General features: G+C 41.2%; 1 protein-coding gene across 1 annotated transcript in view; it reads left to right on the top strand.

Moving 5' to 3' along the window:
- CD40LG (CD40 ligand) overlaps positions 1 to 7,219 on the top strand; it is a 48,292-nt gene extending 41,073 nt beyond the window's left edge. Inside the window, exon 6 of the mRNA XM_077285280.1 lies at positions 2,829 to 7,219. Coding sequence (XP_077141395.1) covers positions 2,829 to 3,214 — 386 coding nt within the window. The 3' untranslated portion in view covers positions 3,215 to 7,219. The remainder of the gene's footprint in view (positions 1 to 2,828) is intronic.
- The last annotated feature ends 19,148 nt before the right edge of the window (positions 7,220 to 26,367 follow it).

The raw sequence follows: 26,367 nt of genomic DNA, 5'->3' as shown, positions 1-26,367 counted from the left end.
TTTTTCATTTTTACGGATTAATTTGTGAAGCACCTGGGGGTTTAAAGTGCTCACTATGCTTCTAGATACGTTCCTTGGGGGGTCTAGTTTCCAAAATGGGGTCACTTGTGGGGGAGCTCCAATGTTTAGGCACACGGGGGCTCTCCAAACGCGACATGGTGTCCGCTAAAGATTGGAGCCAATTTTTAATTCAAAAAGTCAAATGGCGCTCCTTCCCTTCCGAGCCCTGCCGTGCGCCCAAACAGTGGTTTACCCCCACATATGAGGCATCAGCGTACTCAGAACAAATTGGACAACAACATCCGTTGTCCAGTTTCTCCTTTTACCCTTGGGAAAATAAAAAAATTGTTGCGAAAAGATCATTTTTGTGACTAAAAAGTTAAATGTTAATTTTTCCCCTATTTGTTGCTTCTGCTGCTCTGAAACACCTGAAGGGTTAATAAACTTCTTGAATGTGGTTTTGAGCACCTTGAGGGGTGCAGTTTTTAGAATGGTGTCACTTTTGGGTATTTTCAGCCATATAGACCCCTCAAACTGACTTCAAATGTGAGGTGGTCCCTAAAAAAAATGGTTTTGTAAATTTTGTTGTAAAAATGAGAAATCACTGGTCAAATTTTAACCCTTATAACTTCCTAGCAAAAAAAAAATTTGTTTCCAAAATTGTGCTGATGTAAAGTAGACATGTGGGAAATGTTATTTATTAACTATTTTGTGTCACATAACTCTCTGGTTTAACAGAATAAAAATTCAAAATGTGAAAATTGCAAAATTTTCAAAATTTTCACCAAATTTCCGTTTTTTTTCACAAATAAACTCAGAAATTATCGACCTAAATTTACCACTAACATGAAGCCCAATATGTCACGAAAAAACAATCTCAGAACCGCAAGGATCCGTTGAAGCGTTCCTGAGTTATTACCTCATAAAGGGACACTGGTCAGAATTGCAAAAAATGGCAAGGTCATTAAGGCCAAAATAGGCTGGGTCATGAAGGGGTTAAGTATGATTAACTTTGGTGTCCCCTTTTCTAAGATTTGATAGTATTGTAAGCTTTATTAACTCTGTACCTGCCATTGTCCATTGACTTGCCTGCAATGAACTGAAAGCCCACCGCTTTATTACACCTAAATGCTGTTAGACAGGAGAGTAGAAGCAGAGGGGCGAAAACTCCATAAAACATGACATCCTATAATCTGTCTCAGAATATCTGCTTCTATAGACAGATCGCGTGATAACAGTAGTGTATGCAAACTTAGACAGAAAGGAGGCATCCAGCAGATAGCACTTGGAGGATTTTGTGGGGCTAAAAACATCACTGTAGGTAACTAAAGTACTTTGCAATGTTGTTACTCATTGCCATTGGTCATCAGATAAGCCCTACAGCAGCGATCCCCTAATGTTGCTAATATATCAAGCCAACTTCAACAAATCACACCGAAAAGGTGAGATTTATACTTAAAAGATAAAAAAAAACAACATGTAACATTAGATGAAATTCTAAGAATTCCCTTAAATACATGTCATTAGTAAATAAGAAATGCAAGAACATAGGTTTGACTGTCAGATTATCAGATTGAGCTCAATATCTGGTGATATTCTCTTTTTTCAGGAGATACCATCTGTGAGTGGGGGTGTGATTCTTTACAGTATCTGTCTAAGATGGTTTAGTGAACCTGCATTGAGCAGGGGGTTGGACACGATGACCCCGGGGGTCCCTTCCAACTCTAACAATCTATGATTCTATGAGTATCTGGATTGTAAAGCTTCATGAGCAGACCTTAAGGATTTATGGTGACGCAATGAATTTACATTTTTTGCCACGTTGAAGAGACATTGGTTTAATAGAATTTTTAGTTTTCTCATAAATTCACCTAAACAGATACATAAACATGGTGAGTTATTTCTACAATGCCTCCTAAAAGCATGTCAATAAATGAAATCCAAATCCAACGAGCTTAAATGTGATTTTATACAGAATATTGGTATTTATTAGCTTAACCAAAGGGATACAAAAATGTTAATCTGCTGAATAAAGTACACAGCTAATTGTAAAGGTGTAATCTGAATCTTACATAAAAATCCATTTTCTAAAATGCAATATATCACTTCAGCTAGCATGAAGCCACTAGCGCAGATCTCCATTGCGTTTATATGCTGCACACTCTCCAGTCTGCTCTTCAAGTTGTATTTTCTAGCTCTGAAGCAGGAAGTTTTACACACCTGTAAAAATCAAAATAGTGAGACAGTGGAGAGCCGCACTTCAGCTGTCAATCCGATCTCCCTTTATCACAGGGACAGAGCTTTTATCCCAAAATGTTATTTAATTTTCTTAATTATATATATATTACAGAAAGGTTTATATTCTTTTTTTACTTTATCATATTTCCCAGGAGATTATACAACAGGTCCTCTTTAAAGAACGGTAAAGATACAATCACTGGGAGATAAAGTTTTTCTTAACTGATTAAAACTGACCTTATACTGTCTTAAGCTTGTTAAAATGAAAGAGATCTCTTATGATACCTCCAAAAGCATGCATGCTTGGATGATTTTGCTTTAAGACATGGATCAGAACATTGTATAAAAAAATAACAAGTAGTAACAATTTAAAACTAGGTCAAAGCTTACAAGATATATCACCAAAGTGACTCACAGTGATATAATATGCAAATATGTAATTGTGGCTGATTTTATCTGCATGATTACTTATTCTCTTACTATTATTTAAGGGTTATCATGCATTGTTTCCTGCTTAACAGCAATTCTAAATATTTAAGACACAAGTCAACTAAATAAATCAATTAAAATGCATTGATCTGTCTTCACAGCTCTTCGTTGGAAAGAAAAAGGGTATTTAACAACAAAATCAGAAGTTTTATATATAAATGGAAAATTACGAGTGGAAACCCCTGGCGTATATTATGTGTACTCCCAAGTCAGTTTTACTGCAGACTCCACACTGTTTCCGAAGGCTCCATTTGTGCATTACATCTATATGAAGAGACCGCACGAAACAGAAAGGCTTTTGTTGAAAGGGGCAAACACATTCATAACCCAACCGACACATTCTAACCTGCATTCATCCCAGATTGGAGCCATGTTCACATTCAAGAAGAACGATTTTATATTTGTTAACGTAACAGATCCAACACGAATCGATTACAGTCCAGAATTTACGTACTTTGGTATGTTCAAGCTCGGCGAAACGTCATGATCCTCAAGATACATTCTATTATGGAAATGTAATGTACCTGTCATTTGTTGTAATGTATGTTTTAGCTAAAAAGAGATTTCTTGGTCTTGCTGGGATACAGGAAAAATACATTAAATCCTTTAATGTACAAGAATTAGGCATCAAATGCATAGTAACACCGACTCAGCATTAGGGTCCCTTAGATTCTGTATGCTATACCATTATGCCACTGTATGGTACCTCTATGAGGCACCATATTTTCCAATAGTGTACCTTAGTAATACGGCAGGTCATTGCATATGGATTACATTTGAATAGGTTGGGAAAAAAAGTATTACTATATGCCTAAAGGGAGTTTTCACAATGGAACAATTTTATGGTGAGGACGCAGGAGAGTTTTTTTTTTTTCTGATGACTCTTCCATGAAAGCCATATTTGTGAAGGTGTCTCTGAACAATAGAGCAATGTACCACAACTCCAGAGTCTGCTAAATCTTTCTCATGGTCCTTTGCAGTCAAGTGGTGGTTCTGATTTACCTCTCTAGCAATTCTACAAGCAGCTCTCAATTAAATTTTGCTTGGTCTTCAGACCTTATCTTGACCTCCACTGTTCCTATTAACTGCAATTTCTTAATTACATTTGAACTGAGAAAAGGCCAACTTGAAAACGGTTTGCTATCTTCTTATAGGCTTCTCCTGCTTAGTGGGCTTCCACCATTTTCATTTTTAGAGTGCTAGGCAGCTGCTTAGAAGAACTCATGGCTGCTGTTTTTCTGGCACAAGGTTACAGGAGGCTGGGTTTTTCTAAAGCTTGGAAAATTGCATCACCTGGCCTTTCCTACCAATTATAGTGAAGAAGGCATAACCCTAACAGGCTAATTAAGGTCTGAAACCTTGGTCAAAGTTATCTGAGAACACAAATCTCCAAGGGCGCCCAACTTTTTGTATTGGCCCATTTTCCTTTTTGCAATCTTTAAAATGTAAAATATGACTATATATATTTTGCCTAAAATATAAAGGAAATGTGTCATCTTTAACTTTAGGCCATTTAGAGATCATTGCAACTTAACTGTTCACAGTAACAGTAATTTTGACCAGAAGTGCCCAAACGTTTTTGTGCCATTGTATAAGCCTCCTCATATTGGTATGCCAAGCATGTCACTCTCCACAAGGAGAAACATTACCCCTTAGATCCCCATCGTGGGGATAAGTGGAGACAGTAACATAAAATAAATCCATTCTTACCTAATTAGGTATAGCTCTACGAAGTGTATCTAGGGCCAATATTTTTTTTCATAAAAAAAAACAAGAGCATATCCATAGAGGATACAAAGATAGCAGTCTCACCTGGGCCCTTTTGCCACAAATGAAATGGCACATGGTAGATGGGTAGCCCTGATACATATTTTCTAGTTTAGTCCAGGAGCTTCATGTTAGAACTTTGGCATTTGGGTTCCTGAATAATGATGTTATAAAAGTGTACAAGAGATCGGTAGGCTTTCTCTTGAGCAAGTCTCTTGCATATTGTTTAAGTTATGATTACAAATAGATTGAAATAATGGACATTAAAGAGGACTGTTACTAGAATAAAAGTGGTAATTTTTTGCTGCCCTGAACATTCTATTTGTTTTTTGAATCCACCATATGGTTTCAAACATACGAGACTTTTCATTTTGTGCTGTTTTTTTATGATCTTTTCCAAGAGGCGTTGCTCACAAATTCTCTGGGGCCGTGTCTTTAGGCTGCTCTGTATTATTACCCAGTGAACACTGCCTCCTTGGTAAAGAACATAAAGAGTAGCCCTAAATAAAAAGGTTCATATCTCTCAAACTGAATGGCGGAAAAAAACAATACTCAGGAAAACAGGGGAATTTAATAAGAGCTAAATCTGGCCACATTTAACCTGGTAACAGGACCGCTTTAAGTGCAGGTAAAATGAAATGCCAATGGCGTAAATATACATGCCTCTACAATGTTTTTGATATATTGTTTCATAAAGAAATCCTGTAAAATCCATGATACAGTAAAGAATTTGTTAGATAGTCTGTATACTTCAAAAGCATCTCTCTCATGAACTCTGTCTGCCTAAGGCATCCCAGCGTTTTCTATATTCTAAGTCTTCATACTATTGATGAACCTCATGACTTTCCAACATTTTAACCCATCTTATTTTAGTGCTCTAGAACATATAAAGAAAGCTACGTTGAAAATAGTTTGACAAATATTCTGCAATTTTTGGTATGAAGCTCCCAGACAGACCACGTGTTTCTATGAAAACTATAAACAATCCCCTTCCATCTAGATAATGACTTTCAGCTGGAAGGGAGTAACAGCTGACTGCAAGACCAGGCTACACTTAAAGGCCCCAATATATCAAGACTGGCACCTTGCATTCCAGTGTTAGTGAAGCAAGATGCATCAAATTTACTAAAATGGGTGTGCTTCTTAATGAATTTGGCCCATCTTTCAGTTCCTATACACTAGGATAAGAAATATACTCCAGTGACATTTCTACTATAATTTACGTTTGCAGCATAAATTATGGTGAATTGCCTAGGAGTCATTGGCCAGCCCTCTCCCCCTAAGCTCCATGCAGTTTTCAATAAGCTGGCAGAGCTGGGAGTGACAGACCAACATGCTGGTGACATGTGCGATTTGTAAGCTCAGTCCTCGTCACTGTGGCACCGCTCTGCTCCTCTCAGTGTCAGACCATCTCGCTCATCTTGTGCAATATGTCCAGCACTGTTACATCCTCTTGTTGCTGTTGAGTCTCCATCCGGCTATAGGAAGGCGCAGCTAGACTCTGCAGGAATTTTAAGCATAGTTTTGCTTCCCTGGCCTATCCTCTGCCAGCATATAAGGCAGCTCCTCCCTCCACCCCTTGCCTGAGCTAACACCATAGCTGCAGTTTGTTACTAGGTTCCTGTCAAGGTGCATTATTGTGTTGACTCTCCTGTTACCGACCCGCTTGTTTTCTTGCTGAGTCTGACTTCTCTGCTCCTGACCCCAGGTTTGTATTTTGAACCTGCGCTGCCCGCCCCGACCTTAGACTGTCTGACCCAGTCTTTGTCTTTGATCCCTGTGCAGCTGCAGATCTGGAGACTAAGCTGGAGTGATAACTGGTGACTACTCTAATGGCCCAAGCATATCCTCATCATCAGAGGCTTTAGTCAAGACCAGGTAGTCCCTTAGTTATGCCCCTCCAGAGTAAGCCAAACCAGTGGCGCAGTGGGCACACACCCACTGTCGTCACACAGACATAAAAGTGCCAAGTCACTGATGCAGTTTTATGATAGAACTCTGATAAACACAGTTTAATGAATTGGGGCCAGAGTTTATAATCTGCAATCATGAAAATAGATAGGTCTACATTGGGGTTGTAGACACAATACGGTAGGATATTTTTTATGTAAACATCATGTGAAAGATTGGTTCATTTTTCACTTTGGAAACTTTATAGCAATAAGATGAACGTAAGGGTTTAAACACCATTTGATAATTGCCCAGTCATGATATTATAAAGCAAGATTGATGGTATTGTGCAATAAGGGTAGACAGATTCAGACAGAATACACTTAAAAGTAATAATTAACAAACTGTGTTACTCTTTTTATGCATCAAGGACCTCTTTGCAAAAACCTAATTCGGGGTTTTAAAAATAATTATTATGTAGAGACAAAAAAAGCTTCTGCCGCTGAGTGTATTCTTCATATAAGACTTATGTCTTTTGTTCATTAAAGGATTACTTTAGTTAATAGGATTAGACAGTATTACCAATATATGCAGTTATCAGACACAAGGCGAATCTCTCTGAAAGGTTCCTATACAAATAACATGGTAGTTAGCAAAACTTCCCAATTGCAGAAGGCCTGCACAAATTTCTAATGTAAAGGGAGGTATCCCTTAATGACAGATGTCATTGAAAAGAAGGATAAGGCATGTTGTTCTTCAACATGCTCAATCCTTTGCTAACTCAGGAGATAAGTTGCGTGCTGCTCAATTTCCATGCAGGAAAGTGTATTATTAAATGTAGAATTTCAAATCATGCTGATGCTTGTTAACATTTCTTCACTCCATATGGACAGGACGGGTGATGAGCGAGTGTGCTTGTTATGGGAGTTTTCCGAGCATGCTCGGGTGTTCTCCAAGTATCTTGGGCGTGCTCATATATTATGTTTGAGTCCCCGCAGCTGCATGATTTGCGGGTGTTAGACAGCCTGAATACATGCAGGTATTGCCTGTTTGTTAGGGAATCCCCACATGTATTCAGGCTGTTTAGCAGCCGCAAATCATGAAGCTTGCGGGGACACAAACATAATCTACGAGCATACCCAAGATACTCGGAGAACACCCGAGCATGCTCGGAAAACTCGTGTAATGAGCATACTTGCTCATCACTAGTCCTGATGTGACCGTGGCTTTATCCCTGATGTTCCTAAATACAGTACTACATTGGTATGTTGTCCCAGAGTAGAAGGCTTTGATCATCTGCATTGGCACCCACCATTATCAAATATATGAAAGTCATTTACGTTAGGTGTCCAAAAAATATGATATGCCTAAATTCATGATATGCAATCTCTATGAGATACAATGCTGGTTACTTTTGGTGAGATTTTTAGATTTCAATAAGAAACAAAGAGCTAACGGACTCTTCAAGCGTAATTAAAGAGAATGTGGCAAGATGTAAATAATAAGAATTTCTGTGCTTTTTATGTACATTATACCTATTTATATCTTCATTCAATTGAGTTCTTATAAATTAAAAAAAAATAATTGTACAGTTTAAGTTATTACCACTTATGTACATAGAAATAAATACGTTTTTTTCTTTATCAGCTCTACTGTCTTATTGTTATGATTTGTGTTAAAGCGATTAAAAGCTGCACATGATAAAATATAGTGTAGTAAAGTTGGTTGTTAAGTAAAAAAAAAGTTGCACTATGTTTCAGGCTGCAATTCTATTAGTTCATTCATTTTCAGACCTTCTGATGTGCAGTTTGCAAACAGCTTCAGGCATCTGACATGTAGCAGTGTCCTATCCAGGAATACATGATGGATAAGTTCTGTGGATTCAGGATGCTTCTGTCTTGCCTTGTTCTTATCTCTCATGTAGCAGTAGAATTTTATTTGTGTACCAATTTCTACTTCTACAGCCTGTGACAGATATCAACACTAAGGTCAACATGATTTATGCCTCCATTTTCTAAAAACACCTGTAAGTGCAGCGCCCCAGAGTCCTGGTTGCTGCAGTAATGTTATTCCTCCACCAGGGGGAGTGATATTACGTCTGGAGGCAATAAAGGAGAACTCCTGTCCAGGTATCACAGACACACCACACACTTCACACTCTAGTCCACCAGGGGGAGCAAAGGTTCTATCTATTAGGCCACTCCTCACAGTTAGGTAAAACTGGTGGGTTGGTTAGAAAGTTGGGGAGTTCCTGGCTGGAGACCGAGAAAGGTCTCCAGGCCGAGCTGTCTGGAGTGATCTCCAGCAGATCCAGACTTTGGTCTGAGGAGGACGAGGGTCCACGGAGCTGCGCCTGCACCCCATGCGGCAGCATCCAAAGGAAGAGACATTGAAAGGAAGCGTGTTCTAGTGAGTGAGAAATGAAGGCATAGCAACAAGTGGATACCAGAGAGGATAGTAGACGAGAGGAGCTGCATCCTTCTGGTGCGCGATCCGGTAGCCAGGATACCGAGGGAGTAAAGTGCTCTACGCCGTTGCTTCAGAGACTGGCAGGACAGTCAATTCCAAGTTGGCTTCCCGACCTAAAATACCTAAGAAGACACGGTGGCAAATTGTGGGGGTCGGGGCGTCTCTAGGGTCCCTATAAACAAGCCTCAGGCCATCCCAGTCATACGGGTTTTGTTCTATCCGACCACGGGGAACAGAGAGAGAAGAGTAATAACAGTGAGGACTTCATTAGAGCTTAAGCAAGTGAGGACCTACTGTGTTACTGTGCGCATAGGAAGGCTATTGCATTCCACCTGGATAAGGAGACTCTGGATTTGCCTTCAGACCGGCCGGACTCTGCCTGCCCTGTGATCCGGTGCCCTAGACTGTGGACACTGAAGCCTTCAGTAAAAGGTAAAGAGACTGCAACCTTGTGTCCTCATTATTCACCGCGTCTTACACCATCACCATCTACACTCTGGGAAGCCCTGGGGATACACGTCACCTGTGGGAAGGTATACCATCTAGCTGCCATAACATCACCCCAGCGGACCCCTAAGCAGCGTCGGTCACCCTGACCGAATACCACAGGTGGCATCACGAACATCATATAAACTACTCCTTTAATTGGACGCCCCTCAAAGGGCTACGGACCGGGTCGGGCCACCGTGACATTCCCCGAACCGAAGGACCCGGTACCGAGTACCCCATTGCCCTTAACGTGGGGGCGCTCCATATATGCAGCCTGTATGATATCTCCCCGTTCCTCCTGCAGCCTGCTGGGTTTGCTTTCCTCTCTGTGTACAATCTGGTACTACACAGCTTCTTACATTGAAGACTTGGGTGCTTTCCTCCCTATCCACAATTTGATCTGCAAAACAGTCACCCACTCCCTGCTGCTTTCTCTAACACTGACAGAACAGAGGCTGAACATGCAACCTGACAAGGCCAGGATCTGATCTATGTTTGAGGTAGCAGAATAGCCAGCTACGTAAAGGAGTTACATACTGTACACGTCTCAGCTAAATGGTAGGAAATTTTATAGTGAAGAATGTTGCTCAATTTAGCAGGATGGAACAAAAATTTCAGTGCAATAGATTATAAAGATAGACTTCTATTTTGCAATGCAAACAACTGCAGAAATTTGCTTTACCACAATTACCTAGACTAAGGAAGGTCAGAAAAAAATAAATGCTATATTCAATGGATGTTCTGCGCATGTTAGTGACCCCATGCAGAGGAGATTGTGTAGGAATTAGTATTAGGGTCACCATCATCCATTGTAAATAGTGTATCCTATATTTGTTACTCACCTCCAGCATTATAATAAAGGAGTGACCTGTTTTTGTTATTTTGTTATTCCACTCTCTGATAATAAAGAGATAATTGCTAACCCTGTCCCCAGTTTATTGAGAGAGCTCTTTCAAGTAAGAAGATAATCACATTTCTGGATCTGTTTTTCATATAGATTAACATAGATTAGAAAGGGTGCAAAAATAAAACAGCTGGATTGTCATTTTTACATATATTCCAATAAATAAAACCTGCATCTGGCTTTCATTTTAATGGCAGAGAGATAGGAGATATTATGGACATGGGCAATAATAGTGTTCTTCAGCAAATATACCTACAACAACCATCTTAGACCTTTATAACCACATTCCCTTACAATGTGATGTGTTCACATGAATTCAGCTTGACAAGAACCATTGTTAGGATGGCAGATACATGGAAAGAAACCATCATTAAATTTGTATGAAATACCATGTGGAAATAAAGTACCGTATTTTCCGGCGTATAAGACGACTGGGCGTATAAGACGACCCCCAACTTTTCCAGTTAAAATATAGAGTTTGGGATATACTCACCGTATAAGACTACCCCTCTTCCAATGCACATAAGGAAAAAATAAAAAAAATCAGATTTGATTTCAATATGGTAATTTTAATTTGAATGCTTATGACATGCAGGTACTCAGGTACTTAGCAGGAAAACTGTCACTTATAAACAAGGCTGTGTATCATCAAACATGTACGGTATATTAAAACAGTGCAAGTGGATTAAACTTTTCCTAATAAAGCTGAAAGGAAGGATAAAACAATAAACCCACGGCAGCGGCCATGCTGTTTGTTTTCTAAGCTGTCAACCAAACTGGAACTGATAATAAAAGAGGAAGATAACAAACAATACAGAGAGAGCAAGTGCCGGGCAAGTCCCTGTTAGCAATGCCCATCATAACTGCAACCTACGGTATTTTTACAGGTTTTGCTGTAAAAAGTTTCCCTTTAAAAACCTTCAAAATCCTCCTGTTCGTCATCTGATTTCATAAACACATCAATGAGATCTTGTGATACATTTGTAAGGCAGTCATCGTATGGATCGAATTCCGTATCAGATGGTGTGGGCTCAGCTTCAGCTTCCTCTTCATCTTGCCACAAGTAGTCGTCCTCCATACCATCTAATGAATTTGATATGCCACACTTCTTGAAAGACTTGATTACTGTTTCTGCATCAATATCATTCCAGGCTTTTATGACAAACTGGCAGAGAACATCTAACTGTGGAGCTCGCATGTTTCCTCCTTTTGTGAATGACTTTTCGCCACTAACCATCCATTCATTCCACTGTTCTCGAATGCGATCTTTGAATGGCTTGTTTAGGCACACATCCAGTGGCTGTACCAACGATGTCAATCCGGCAGGAATAACTGCTGCATGAGTGTTTAGTCTTGCAAGTCTTTGCTTGGTGCTGGGAGTTAAATGAGCCCTGAACATATCCCACACCAGTAGACTACATTTTTGAAGAAGTCCACCTGGTCGCCTGCTCCACACATTATCAAGCCATAGCTTTACCCCTTCCTCATCCATCCAGCCTTTTTCATTCACATGTACAAAACAACCAACAGGGAACGTGAGTTTCGGCATTGTTTTTCTTTTAAAAATAATCATTGGTCTCAGTTTGCCGCCATCAGCTGTGCATCCTAATACCACTGTAAAACTGGACTTCTCATGCCCCGTTGTTTTAATTAAAATTGTTTTTTCACCTTTTGGATGGACAGTTTTATTTCCAACCATATCAAAATTCATTGGAGTTTCATCCATATTACCAATACTACTTAAGGGATAGCCATGTTTAGTGCGCTGTTGTATTACGTATCGATGGAAACTATTCACTTTGCTATCAAGATCTGCAGGTAATTTTTGGGCAATTTTCGTCTTTTGCCTCAGTACCAAATTATGCCTTGCCATGAATCTAGTACACCAGGATACAGTGGCCTTAAAGCTGTTGCTGTGATCTGGGTTAGATTTGGCCCACTGAAGTGCAAACAAACGTATTTGATTACGTGTCACTACATAACCGCTTTGGCGGTGCTCATTCACCATGTCTGCTACATGTTTTTCAAGTTCTGGCCAATGTGGGGTGCCTTTTCTTAATGCACACTTACCCCTTGGCATACTCTTTAATGCTTTTTCATTTGCTTTCCAGTCCCGAACCATCTTTTCTGTTACACCAAATTGTCTTGCAGCAGCGCAGTTATTATGTTCCATGGCAAAGTTCACAACTTTAAGTTTAAAACTGGCTTCATATTTCTTTCTTCTTGCTGGTAGAGCCATGAGGTTTTGACTGCTGGCCATTTGTAATGTACTGTATGTACTGGTAAACAGGTACAGATACTGGTGATGTACTGGTATCCAGTATAACAACAACCATCCAATGTACCTTGCGATTGGCTGGTTGTTGTATACAATCCCTGCTTGGATTGGTCCCTGTCTGGCCTGCCCTCCCTGTCAGAGTGCATCCCTCTGGCCCGCCCTTGTACCTATTACTGGTACCTCCAGAGAGCGCTGTGCCAGGGTATGGAAAACAGTGAGTTTTGGGGCATGTTGCCGTTATACGGCAAGTTACAGGCTGCTTGACAGGTGAGGGTCATAAAGAGCAGAACATACTCTAGAAAACAAAAATAACAATGAAGGTCACCACGCTATCCTATATATAAAGGATATGTGAAGGATCAGAGAGGGTCGTTTCTATGTAAACCTAGAGGCTAGGGTATAGAGCAGTTTATGCGTGACCAATATGCAATAAATAATCTGCTTGTCAAACACTGCCAGGCACTGACAAGCTCAACCCTCTCTGATCCTTCACATATCCTTTATATACGGTATATAGGATAGGATAACCTTCATTGTTATTTTATTTTGTTTGCACTTAGCACTGACAGAATGAGTGCAGCAGCTGTCTAGGCACCTGCAGCTGTACCTACGCTATATCACATTCTTTTTCCCTTTTTTGGGGAGCGCTGGTGTGCTTCATAGTGTTCAACTCTAGAAAACTGTAACCCCTACACACGTGCAGCAGTATCTGAGGAACAGGTGTACCAACTGTGGTAGAACTACAAGTCCAAGCAGGACATGCTGCAACCTGCAGTTCCACAGCTATGGTACTTGTTTGCAGCAGGGTCACCTGTTCCACAGAGGAGCGCAGGTTAGAATGCAGGTTAGGAAGGAGACACACTGCTGCAAGATACGAGCCAAGCTGGTTAATAGCAAGCTGTGGCACCGGCACTCCGGAGCGGAGGGTGCAGCTGCATAGCAATACATGGAGCTGCACGCTCCGCTCCGGAGTGTCGGTGCCACAGCTTGCTATTAACCAGCAACTCGCAACAGTGTCTCCAGCCTTAGAATAATGACCAGCACGGCGGTGGCGGCAGGACCCACACCCTCACACATCCCGAGATCAGCCCGCCCTTGTATCTCAGCCTCTCTGCCTCTCGCTCCTGAGCACAGCAGTGACCAGGCAGGTGCGCATGTGCGGGATCCTCCGGAGCGAGAGAAGCGAGATGCAGAGAAGCAGAGATGCAAGGGCGGGCCAGACAGGTGAAAAAGGCGGGCACAGCTCCCCCGCTGATCTCGGGACGCCTGCAGCATGCTTCCGGTAAGGATGCCTTCCTCCTCTCACATGCTTCACAACTCCTGGGCACAGCGCCGCTCTCCCGCTGATCTCGGGACGCTTGCAGCTTGCTTCACCGGTAAGGATGCGTTCCCCTGCCACATGCTTCACAATACGCTGTTACCGCTGCCTCATCACTGCAGTGAGAGGCAGGTCTCATGGGCACAGCGCCGCTCTCCCGCTGATCTCCGGGATCTTCCAGTAAGGTGCCCCCCACCATATAAGATGGCCAACGGCCGCAGCATGCTCCACAGCTGCCGTATAAGGCGGTACCGGCGTATAAGACGACCCCCAACTTTTCTGAAGTTTTTCAGGGGTTAAAAAGTCGTCTTATACGCCGGAAAATACGGTAAGAGGTTATGGGCTCATCTGGTGAGGTGGATTCTTTATGATTACAGTAGGCCTAGGTGAGCAGCTTAGACCAGAGGCGATGGTGCAGTGGAGTTGGTCTTTACAAATGACACACAGATTAGCAAGGACCAGAACAGAAGGGTTTGCAGGACAGGAGACAAACAAGTGGAGCACGTACCACAAGATGAAGCGGAGCTAGGGGTGAAGGTACACACAGGAAAAGTAAACGTATAGGAAACTGGTATCTTCCAGCAGAGATGCAGTTAATCACAGGAATACAGAAATGTAAATGTAATCCGGTATCTTTCAACAAGGATGCAGATAATCACAGGAATGACTGAGGATGTATAGGTAGTCTGATATCCTTCAGCAGGGCAGCGGTTAGCAACATCAATGCATACAAACATTGACTTGTGCAAGGAAATGGTTAACAGCAGGATACCACTGAACAATGGGCCAAGTGGAAACATGACTGAAGAGCTGCATTACCTACATTGCCGAAGCTACAGGTGCTTCTCACAAAATTAGAATATCATCAAAAAGTTAATTTATTTCAGTTCTTCAATACAAAAAGTGAAACTCATATATTATATAGTCATTACAAACAGAGAGATCTATTTCAAGTGTTTATTTATGTTAATGTTTATGATTATGGCTTGCAACCAATGAAAACCCAAAAGTCATTATCTCAGTAAATTAGAATAACTTTACAACATCATCTTGGTAAAATGATTTTAAAATCCGAAATGTTGGCCTACTGAGATGTATGTTCAGTAAATGCACTCAATACTTGGTCGGGGCTCCTTTTGCATCAATTAATGCATCAATGCGGCGTGGCATGAAGACGATCAGCCTGTGGCACTGCTGAGGTGTTATGGAAGCCCAGGTTACTTTGATGGCAGCCTTCAGATTATCTGCATTGTTGGGTCTGATGTCTCTCATTTCCTCTTGACAATACCCCATAGATTTTCTATGAGATTACTGTTAGGCGATTTTTCTGGCCAATCAAGCACAGTGATACTGTTGTTTTTAAACCAGGTATTGGTACTTTTGGCAGTGTGGACAGGTGCCAAGTCCTGCTGGAGAATGAAATTTCCGTCTCCAAAAAGCTTGTTGGCAGAGGGAAGCATGAAGTGCTCTAAGATTTCCTGGTCAGCTGCACTGACTTTGGTCTTGATAAAACACAGTGGACCTACACCAGCAGATGACATGGCTCCCCAAACCATCACTGATTGTGGAAACTTCACACTAGACCTCAAGCAGCTTGGATTGTGGCCTCTTCACTCTTCCTCCAGACTCCGGGAGCTTGATTTCCAAATGAAATTCAAAATTTACTTTCATCTGCAAACAAGACCTTGGACCACTGAGCAACAGCCCAGTTCTTTTTCTCCATGGCCTCGTTAAGACGCTTCTGGCCTTGTCTATTGGTCATGAGTGGCTTGACACAAGGAATGTGACACTTGTAGCCCATGTCCTGGATACATCTGTGTATGGTGGCTCTTGAAGCAGTGACTCCAGCAGCAGTCCACTCATCGTGAATCTCCCCCAAATTTTTGAATGGCCTTTTCTTAACAATCCTTTGAAGGCTGTGGTTATCCCGGTTGCTTGTGCTCCTTTTTCTACCACACTTTTTCCTTCCACTCAACTTTCCATTAATATGCCTGGATACAGCACTCTGTGAACAGACAGCTTCTTTAGCAATGACCTTTAGTGACTTACCCTCCTTGTAAAGTGTGTCAATGACTGCCTTCTGGACATCTGTCAAGTCAGCAGTCTTCCCCATGATTGTGGAGCCTACTGAAACAGACTAAGGGACATTTTTAAATGCATAGGAAGCCTTTGCAGGCGTTTTGTGTTAATTATTTTAATTTACTGAGATAAGCCATAATTACCAAAATTACCAGAAATTTTTGAAGCTCATAAAGAGAATGCCAAGAGTGTGCAAAGCAGTCATCAAAGCAAAAGGTGGCTACTTTGAAGAACCTAGAATATAAGACATATTTTCAGTTGTTTCACACTTTTTTGTTAAGTATATAATTCCACATGTGTTAATTCATAGTTTTGATGCCTTCAGTGTGAATGTACAATTTTCATAGACATGAAAATACAGAAAAATCTTTAACTGAGAAGGTGTGTCGAAACTTTTGGTCTGTACTGTATATGCACACGTATACATATACCCAGGGATTGTATGGGTAAAAGCGGGTGCTCAGTAAGAAAGAGAAGTGGAAACCACTCAGATTATGTGTACACCAACCAATAGAGAACAGATGGATAAGCAGGGAAAGCCAGGCAGGAGAGTAGGAGAAAAAATATATACTTATTAGTTACAACGTGGCAAACAATCTTGCACAAAAGTACATAAAATCATAGAATCTATGTGCAAGTATGCAGGACCAAAGTATATAGAGCCATTCAAAAATATATATATATATATATATATATATATATATATATATATATATATATATATATATATATATAAATATATAGTTGGTAATCAAAAAAACCTAAACTGGCAATAGAAGTATATCTACTAGTACATGGGCTAGTAGATATACTTCTATTGCCAGTTAGGGGTTTTTTGATTACCAACTATATATTTATACATATCTATTTTTGAATGGCTCTATATACTTTGGTCCTGCATACGTGTACATAGATTCTATGATTTTATGTACTTTTATGCAAGATTGTTTGCCACGTTGTAACTACCGTATTTTTCGGACTATAAGACGCACCGCACTATAAGGCGCACCCAGGTTTTAGAGGTGGAAAATAGGGAAAAAAAATATTTGAAGCAAAAAAATGTGGTAAAATATTTAATAACATAAATAACATACTATTATATGTGGTGTTATTACATATAATAGTATGTTATTATGTTGGAAGCTGCAGGACCAGTGTGGTGTCTGTACAGTACTATATGAAGATGCTGGAGGGTGAGTATAAGAATGGGGGCACAGGGCTTATATTGAAAGCACCACTCCAGCACTGCAAAATAGCACCGGAGTGCTGCTTTAAAATCCCATGGGAGAACTATAACTCCCAGCATGTCCTGCAGATCCTATGACATGCTGGGAGTTATAGTTCACCACAGGAGTGGCAGAGTGCTTTATTGTGTATTGTAAATACTAACATCTTAATTGTGGCAGCCTGCCAGCCACTGTGGTGAGGTAAAAGCATCCCATGGCTGCACACACAGAGCCCTCCCTCTTGTTGCCTCTCCACAGCACAGGTAATGGAAGCCTGCAGATTCTAGTGGGGAGCCTGAAGGACCTGTGATGATGTCAAGAAGAGGGAGGGCTCTGAGCTGCCATGTGATGCTCCAGCCCGCCCACTCCTGACATCACACAGGTCCTGTTTGTGCACAGCACTCGGCATCCAGGCATGGCAGGCAGGTATACAGCGATCTCCGGACCCTGCTGCTGCTGCCTCCTCCCCAGGACACACAAATCTCCCTAGCTGCTGCAGCAATCAGCGCTGAGGAAGCCATGCGTGTACCTGCTTAAGTGCAGTATTCATTTGCTGCTCCCGGCTCACCGCTCAGCTGATCAGTGGGCGGGGAGCCGCTAATGAATATTCACTGCACTTAATCATCGGGACCACATGGTTTTCCCAGCGCTGATTCCGGGCAGTGGGGACATCCTGAAGTGGGATAACGGTGCGATCCCACTCACTGCTGCCCCCCTCCCCACATGCTACATCCGTACCATAAGACGCACCCACACTTTCCTCCCAAATTTGGAGGAAAAAAAAGTGCGTCTTATGGTCGGAAAAATACGGTAATAAATATATATTTTTTCACCTACTCTCCTGCCTGGGTTTCCCTGCTTATCCATTTGTTCTCTATTGGTTGGTGTATACTGAAGGAGAAAGCAGATGAAATGATTGAACCACTCACCATAAACTTTGAATATTCTTGGAGGACAGGAAAAGTCCCAGAGGACTGAAGAAGAGCGAATATTGTCCCTACCTTCAAAAAGGGGAAGAAGCTGGACCCAGTAAAGTTTAGGCCTGTGACTTCTATACCTGGAAAGATCTTTGAAAAAATTATTAAACAACATGTATGCAAATCCCTGGATGAGAATGAAGTGATTAACCAGAGCCAGCATGGATTTGTAACTAAGTCAGGTCAGACTAACTTAATTTCCTTCTATGATAGAATCATTGACTGGGTGGATCAGGGAAATGCAGTAGATATATCTCGACTTCAGCAAAGCATTTGACAAAGTATCTCACACCATCCATATTGAAATAAATTACCAGCTATGGAATGGACAAGGCAACTGTTAGGTGGATTCATAACTGGCTTAGTGAATAGACCCAAAGAGAGGTCATAAATGGCTGCACATCCAGTTGGAAAAATGTATAAAGTGGCATACCACAGGGTTCCCTCCTGGGCCCTGTGTTGTTCAACATCGCTACCAATGATTTAGATGAAGAAATTGAGGGTAAACTGATTAAATTTTCTGATGACACAAAGCTAGGAGGTATAGCTAATACTAAAGAAGAGAGAGAGGATTCAAAAAGATATAAATAAACTGGAGCAGTGGGCAGCAACTAACAGAATGGTTTTTAACAGGGAAAAATGCAAAGTACTACATCTGGGCAATAAAAATGAAAAAATCATATAAAGAATGGGGGGAATAGGACTAAGCAACAGCACATGTGAAAAAGACTTGCGTATACTAATAGATCACAGACTGAACATGAGTCAACAGTGTGATGCCGCAGAAAAAAGACAAACATAGTTCTGGGATGTATTAAGAGAAGCATAGAGTCTGGATCACATGAAGTAATTATCCCCTTCTACTCCTCTTTGGTCAGACCTCATCTGGAATACTGTGTCCAGTTCTGGGCACCGCATTTTAAAAAAGACATGAACAAACTGGAGCAAGTTCAGAGAAGAGCTACCAGAATGGTGACCGGTCTACAAACAATGTCTTTTGAGGAACAGTTAGAGGATCTGGGAATGTTTAGCTTGTAAAAGAGAAGACTGAGAGGAGACTTAATAGCAGTCTACAAATATCTCAAGGGCTGTCACAAAGTAGTGGGATCAGTTTTATTCTCATTTGCACAAAGAAAGACTAGAAGCAATGGAATGAAACTGAAAGGGAGAAGATCTTTGCCAATGTGGGTGATCAATGAGTGGAACAGGCTGCCACGAGAGGTGGTGAGTTCTCCTTCAATGGCAGTCTTCAAACAAAGGCTGGACAGACATCTATCTAAGATGGTTTAGTGAATCCTGCATTAAGCAGGGGGTTGGTCCAGATGACCCAGGAGGTCCTTTCCAACTCAAACTTTCTATGATTCCATGATTCTCACTCTTTGTCTGCTAGGTCCACTACTGCATATCTCTACCCTCTCCCTTCCTGTTTTTGAAGGGAGTATGGTATCACAAAAACAGCATATAATACACTGTTTTATTAGCAGATTAGTGTCTCAGTATTTTGTTTGTGTAGAAAATAAGTAATTACACCAGTGGTTTTGACTTTGTAATGGAGAGACATACAGACATCTGGAAACATATGAAATGCCTGAAAGAGGAAATCAGTATTATGGAAATGGTATACTCTTATTAGTGGTCCTATTAGCAAGTAGCACTGGCAGCACAAAAAACCACTGTGCTGCACAGAAATGAGCAAGATCATACAATAAAAAACAATGATGTCAAAATTATGGTGGCACCTTTTGTTAAGGATTCAAGACACATCTAGTAACTTTCCTTTTAACACTGCATCCATTTAACCTATTTATTTAGAGTCAAGTATCATAAAAGCTCCAACCACCATCCAGATATATTAAATCAGCACACAATTTTTAATTAATAACAGTATTAAAGTGTGAATATTCACTGTAAAATGCAGTATTACTGTGTAGAAAAATATTGTACATAGATTGATATAGACATTTACTTAAAAAAGATATTTATTGAAAATGTCAAATAGCAATAAAAAGTAAAAGAAAACAAGACAAAAAAGCAACAAAACACACCACAGCAAAACCGCTGTTTACAAGGTTAAAGCAGAACAGAAAAGCATATTATTTACATATTCTGTAAACAGCTATTGCTAAACCCATGGCTTACCTTCCAATTTGAGAATCTTTGGATTTTAGAGCTTGCATATATGGTTCTGTTGGAAAATCACCATAAGTGATGTCTCACCTCTGTCATCATAGAAGATCACAGACCTACTGTAGTCTCGTTATATTTATAAAGGATAGCTCTGTCCCAGAAATAACCTAGGCTTGGTTGATAAGAAGTAATGTTGGTATAAAACAATTTTGTGCATTAACCGTACAGGGTTATCATATTGTAAGTGAAAATATTGATAAATAATGGTATTTCATTTAGATGGCGAGATACACAAAACCTTTCAGATCAGTGTGTGGCCACGTCACATAACAAGCAGAACATTATACAATTACAAAGGTGATCCAAACTTTTCTTCGTCACCAACCAAGAGACACTACATAGTGATATAGCTTAAGGCGTAAATTAAAAAAAAAATTTGATCATGAGACCGGCTTAGGCAGGAACATACTTTATGTAGTCCTCCAACCAAAATAGTCCCTTCCTACAAGACCTGTGATTGCATATGAGTGTCACAGAAGGGCTCTCCCACTTGAGACTGCCTTGATGAGCTACGGATGTGTCCACCCTTAATTTTTCTCAAATTGCATAAAGTCATGATACTAATTTAAAACAACCTCATGACATCCAGTATAAAAATATGTACCATAAGTTGAAATATAAATTTTCATGAGAGCCTACAAGTTACAGAAGGCTGATAGACCAAGACAAGAGTTGGTGTGAATCAATTAGCTGGACCTGATCTATTGGCCATGTCAGTAATCCGTGGCTACTGGCCGAGAGCCCTGAGAACTTCCTACTACCTGACTGAATCCGCGGCTCTTCTTTTGATTACTGGGCTGGCTTGAAGTCACATATGTGTCACACCACAACGACGATGTTGTGAGAGGTCAGATAATCAAAAGAAAAGCAGGGGATGCTGGAAGGTAGGAGGTGGTTCTCAGGGCCCCGTCTAGAGGACACAGATTACTGATGTGGTTCATAGCTCAGGCCCTGTGAATGAATTCCCACCAACTCTAGACTAGATTAATATACAGATAAGAGGGGGCCTTTATTTCAAGATTGAACAGATGCACTCTACTTCACGTTGCACAGGGTCATGAAAAACATCCGAATGACCTGAAATGTTTATATTGGCCACCTTCTTGATATGATGAATTATTTGAATGTTATATGCTGACCAATCAATAAAGTTATCATCTTCACTGCAATCTATCCGAGTGTCATTGTTCTCCATACTCTTTCAATGTTTGGAATCTCTGGGTATGTATAGGGTTTACAATCTGAGTTTTATAGTGATTTATAGTTTCATAGTTATTAATCCGTTAGAGATCATATCAATAACTATATCATAAGTTAAATAGAAGCTTCATAGTATTAATAAAAACAGAGTGGGTATGCAACCCTATCATGAGTCAAATGTTTTCTGAGAACTGTCGCCAGTTGGGAAGTGTGTCCGTGTGTCCGCACTGTATCATCAAGTCGGCCTTTCTTGAGAAATAAATCTATTGCCTGGACAACAGAGGCATTATACAGAAACCTTCAGAAGGCATGAAAAAAAAAAAAACAACAACAAAGAAAGGGCACACATAGGAGAGGTATGCAAGAACAATGAATAGAGAATCAATAAAGAAGGTGGGGGTGCTCAGTTTATGGGATTGAGCTATAATGGGCAGAACTCCACTCTTAGCATCTGAAATCACATTGCAACCACTTTCCTCATACCTTAGCTGAATGTGCGTAACAAAGCCAGAAAGGAAATAGTACAGATCAGATCTTGGCGAAAGTGATGAATGGAGTCTGTAATGTTGGTTAAACAGGAAGTTCTTTAGGTAATATATCTCCACATACACAACACGTTTTAGGGTGCTAATGACCATTTGTCAAGTAACAGATATGTTTGACCAACATCAAAGAGTCATCACTTGTGCCAAGATCTTTCCATAGTTGGCTGGCTGTTGCTCGGTGTTATATGGTAATCTGTCCTAGCATACCCATAAAGTGCTCTGTCCACCGGACCCGTTTTCTTCTGGAGTCTCATAGAAATATCCCGGGGATAAAACGGATTTAAGATTAGGTAGTTCAATTTATTCAGATTATCAATCCCAACCCCCCCCCCCCTCCACCATAATCATGAAAACTCAGTTCAGCTGAGCATTCAAGTGTTCTGAAAAGAGGGGATGTCTTCACCGCACCCCTCCCACTTGTCATCTGCAGTTGGTGAAAAGTTAGGACACCCTAAAAAACAGTTACGTAGGAAGGAGTTTAACTGACATTAAAGTACAAGGGGCGTTCATTAAAGATTTCCCCTGACCCACTTCTATTTATCACAGGATGATGACACTGCACATGTGTAATCACATAAGTCTCTATAGGTTACGTGTCAATTTGCAAGTCAGAACTGATAACGGTCTTGATTTTACAGGTGCTGAGTGGTGTGAGGTCTGATAGTGGACCCAGTGGAGTACAGAGCAGTCATCAAGTTCCTTTACTTGAAAGGCCGCACACCAAAGGAGACGTGCGATGAGATGAAAGAGGTTTATGGTGATGATTCCCCATCATATGATGTAGTCAAGAACTGGCATCATCAATTCAAATGTGGTCGGACTTCGGTGCAAACCGCTTCAATTCCAGGGGGACCCCCCTCTGCTGTTGATGGACACACCATTCAGCAAGTGGAGGTCGCCATTTTGGAATATTGCCACGTAAATATTCGTCACCTAGCCCAAAATGTCAAGATTAGCGTCAGGTCCATGGAAAAAATCATCCAAGACCATCTTCACATGCATGAGGTATCCGCTCGCTGAGTTCCCTGTCTTGTCACACCTTTCTAGAAGCAGGAACGGGTCGAATGCTCTCAGGCTCTATTGATGATGTGTCATGGAAACCAGGGGGACTTTTTCACCAGACTGATCACACAGGATGAAAGCTCGGTCCATCACTATGGTCCTGAGACTAAGATCCAGTTAATGCAATGGAAACATCATGACTCAACGCCTCCAAAGAAGGCACGTGCCCAACCTTCGTAGGCAAGGTCATGCTCACAGTATTTTGGGACCAGCACGGAGTAGTATTGATGGATTTCCTAGCAAAGGGTACCATGATCACTAGGGCATACTATGCTTCACTGCTGTGGAAATTGCGGGAGGCCATCAAAACCAAGAGATGTGGCCAAATGTGTCCTTCTGCAAGACAATGCACCAGTTCACAACTCACATGTGGCCCAAATGGAAGCATGTTCCTATGGCTTTGAAATTCTACTACATCCCCCTTATTCACCTGACTTCACACCATAGGACTTCCACCTCTTTCCAACAATGAAGTTATTTTTGAAGGGAAAGAATTTTCCAGATGATGAGACTCTGATTTCCGAAGTCACAATGTGGCTTTTGGAACAAACTTTCGACTTCTACAAGTGAGGTGTGCTTAAAGGGATGAGAGAAGTGTGTGTCCCTAGGTGGCAGCTATGTAGAGAAGGACTAATAACTATGCCAAGTGTCATTGTTCTCAGTCCACATAAGTGGGTCAGTGAAAATATTTAATGAACGTCCTTTGTGTATGCCACCATTAGTCCTTGGGAAAGGCAAACATTCAATGTCAGTGTCGAATAAATCAATTTATATGAGTCGGGGAAGTTGAATGACTGTTCAATCAAAAATGAACAAATCATGAAAACAGGACATTTTCACGATAAAGCTATTTGAGGACACAGACTCCATTTACATAAAATATGGCTCATTTAATACAATAATAAAAGTTGATTCGATGAGTTGCTACCCAGTGTCTTACCCTCAGATCAACCATTTAAGGACAGAACTGTTAATATTTCAATAAAAATATTACATATAAGATACTGCGGTTAGACGGTTACATATAATAAGAAAACAAGTATGTATGATAACTATTGAACCCAAAGATAAAGGTATCACACAGTCTTTGATTGCACATGGAGGCGTATTGCATATAATAATGTGCGGCTACACAGTAGGATTCCTTTGCAGCAAAGTAAATGGGGAAATGACACAATGTCAAACCCAGGTTAGGTAGAATTATCACTATCACGTGAGAATTAGTGCAGGAAAGACATAAAATAATGGTCACACAGACACTCCTGAAATAATTCACAATGCACTGTTCATTTATAATGACACAATGGGCCCATCTTTATGAAAAGTAAACCATCAGGGAAAAACTGTTGCCCATAGTAACCAATCACAATGCAGCTTTCATTTTATCACAGCAGTTTAACAAATGAAAGCTGAGCTCTGATTGGTTGCTGTGGGCCACTAATATAAACCTTAATGGGGTTGTCCAGGAATAGAAAACATAATTATCTTCATAATGAATATATATATATCTCTCTACAGGTTGCGTTTGGTAGCACAGGTCCATTTACTCACTTGTCGAGGAGTTGTATTATCAAACTCAGCCCACAGACAAGTTTGAGACTGTTTCTGTTTTTCTATTTCTGGACTACCCCTGTAAAGAAGACCTCATTCTTGCCATAATTATATTTCCGCTTTTCTTTTAAATACAGTGTTTTCTTGTTTTCCTGCGCCTCTTCTGTCCTGAAATATTGCTCTCTCTTACCTGTATTTAAATCCAGTACTTTTTCCAACTGGTTGCAGTCCTCAATAAGGATCCCATAAAAAATAGTTGACAAAAACAATACTAGATTTGCAGGGAGGGCAGACAGGGAAATATCTCAGGAGCAGAGAAGAACAAGTACAAAAGAAAAACAATGACAGAACCCAAACTATGTAATTTACACAAGGTAAAAATCCCATATATGAAGCGTTCTCTAAAAGGGAATCTGCAGAGTTAATTTACACTGTAAAGACACAGTCAGATGACAGTATAAATGGGACCAAGATCAGACTGCAATGTATAGACTGACCAGCGGGTCTATATTTCTATGAAGATGTCCCATTCAGGTGGGGAGAGCCACCGGCCAGTCCATGCATTGCAGTCCGATCTCGGTCCAATTTATACAATAGTCTCTCTGCCCCCGTAGGATACGTTCCCCAGATGAGCTTTTGGGGAGTTTTTGATGTTGAAGGTTTTCTACACCCATTAAGTAAAATATGTTACTTGCATTTTTTTCGAAAATACGCAGCGTAAAAAAAACTCAACAAAAACTCATTGTGGGAACGTAGCCTTGTAATCTAAAAAAAAAAAAAAAAAAAAAAGAAATCATAAGTATCTCTTAGGCCGGTTTCACACGTCAGTGGCTCCGGTACGTGAGGTGACAGTTTCCTCCCGTACCGGAGACACTGACACACGTAGACCCATAAAAATCAATGCATCTGTTCAGATGTCATTGATTTTGTGCGGACCGTGTGCGGACCGTGTCTCCGTGTGCCAAACACGGAGACATGTCAGTGTTCGTGGGAGCGCACGGATTACACGGACCCAATAGAGTCAATGGGTCCGTGTAAAACACGCACCTCACACGGACATTCTCCGTCTGGGGTCCGTGTGGCGTGCCGGAGACAGCGCTACAGTAAGCGCTGTCCCCCCCACATGGTGCTGAAGCCGCCATTCATATGTTCCCTGTAGCACCGTTTGCTACAGAGAAAATATGAATGATAGTGTTTAAACTAAAGATCCATGTGTCCGCCGCCCCCCCACCCCCTGTGCGCCCCCCCCGCTGGTCAGAAAATACTTATCCGGGTCCCCCGTCGGCTGTCGCTCCTTCCTGGTCTGGCCGCGCCTCCTACTGTATGCGGCCGATTACACTCATGAATATGTGGCTCCACCTCCAATAGGGGCGGAGCCGCCTATTCATGAGTGTAAATGAGCGGCCCCACGTGACCGCATACAGTAAGCCGCGGCCAGACCAGGAAGGAGCGACTGCCGACGGGGGATCCGGGTGAGTATTTTCTGACCAGCGGGGGGGGCGCACAGGGGGTGGGGGGGCGGCGGACACATGGATCTTTATTTTAAACACTATTCTTCATATTTTCCCTGCAGCAAACGTTGCTGCAGGGATGATATGAATCGCAGCTTCAGCACCATGCAGAGTGGGTACCACACGCTCCGTGTGGTACCCACTCGCCATACGGGCGGCACACGTGTGCCGCAGGTATGGCCTCCGT

The sequence above is a fragment of the Ranitomeya variabilis genome, chromosome 2 (genome assembly GCF_051348905.1).
Source record: "Ranitomeya variabilis isolate aRanVar5 chromosome 2, aRanVar5.hap1, whole genome shotgun sequence".
Classification (NCBI taxonomy): domain Eukaryota; kingdom Metazoa; phylum Chordata; class Amphibia; order Anura; family Dendrobatidae; genus Ranitomeya; species Ranitomeya variabilis.
The sequence above is the reverse complement of the archived record's forward strand: the minus strand, read 5'-3'. Positions and strand labels throughout refer to the sequence as shown.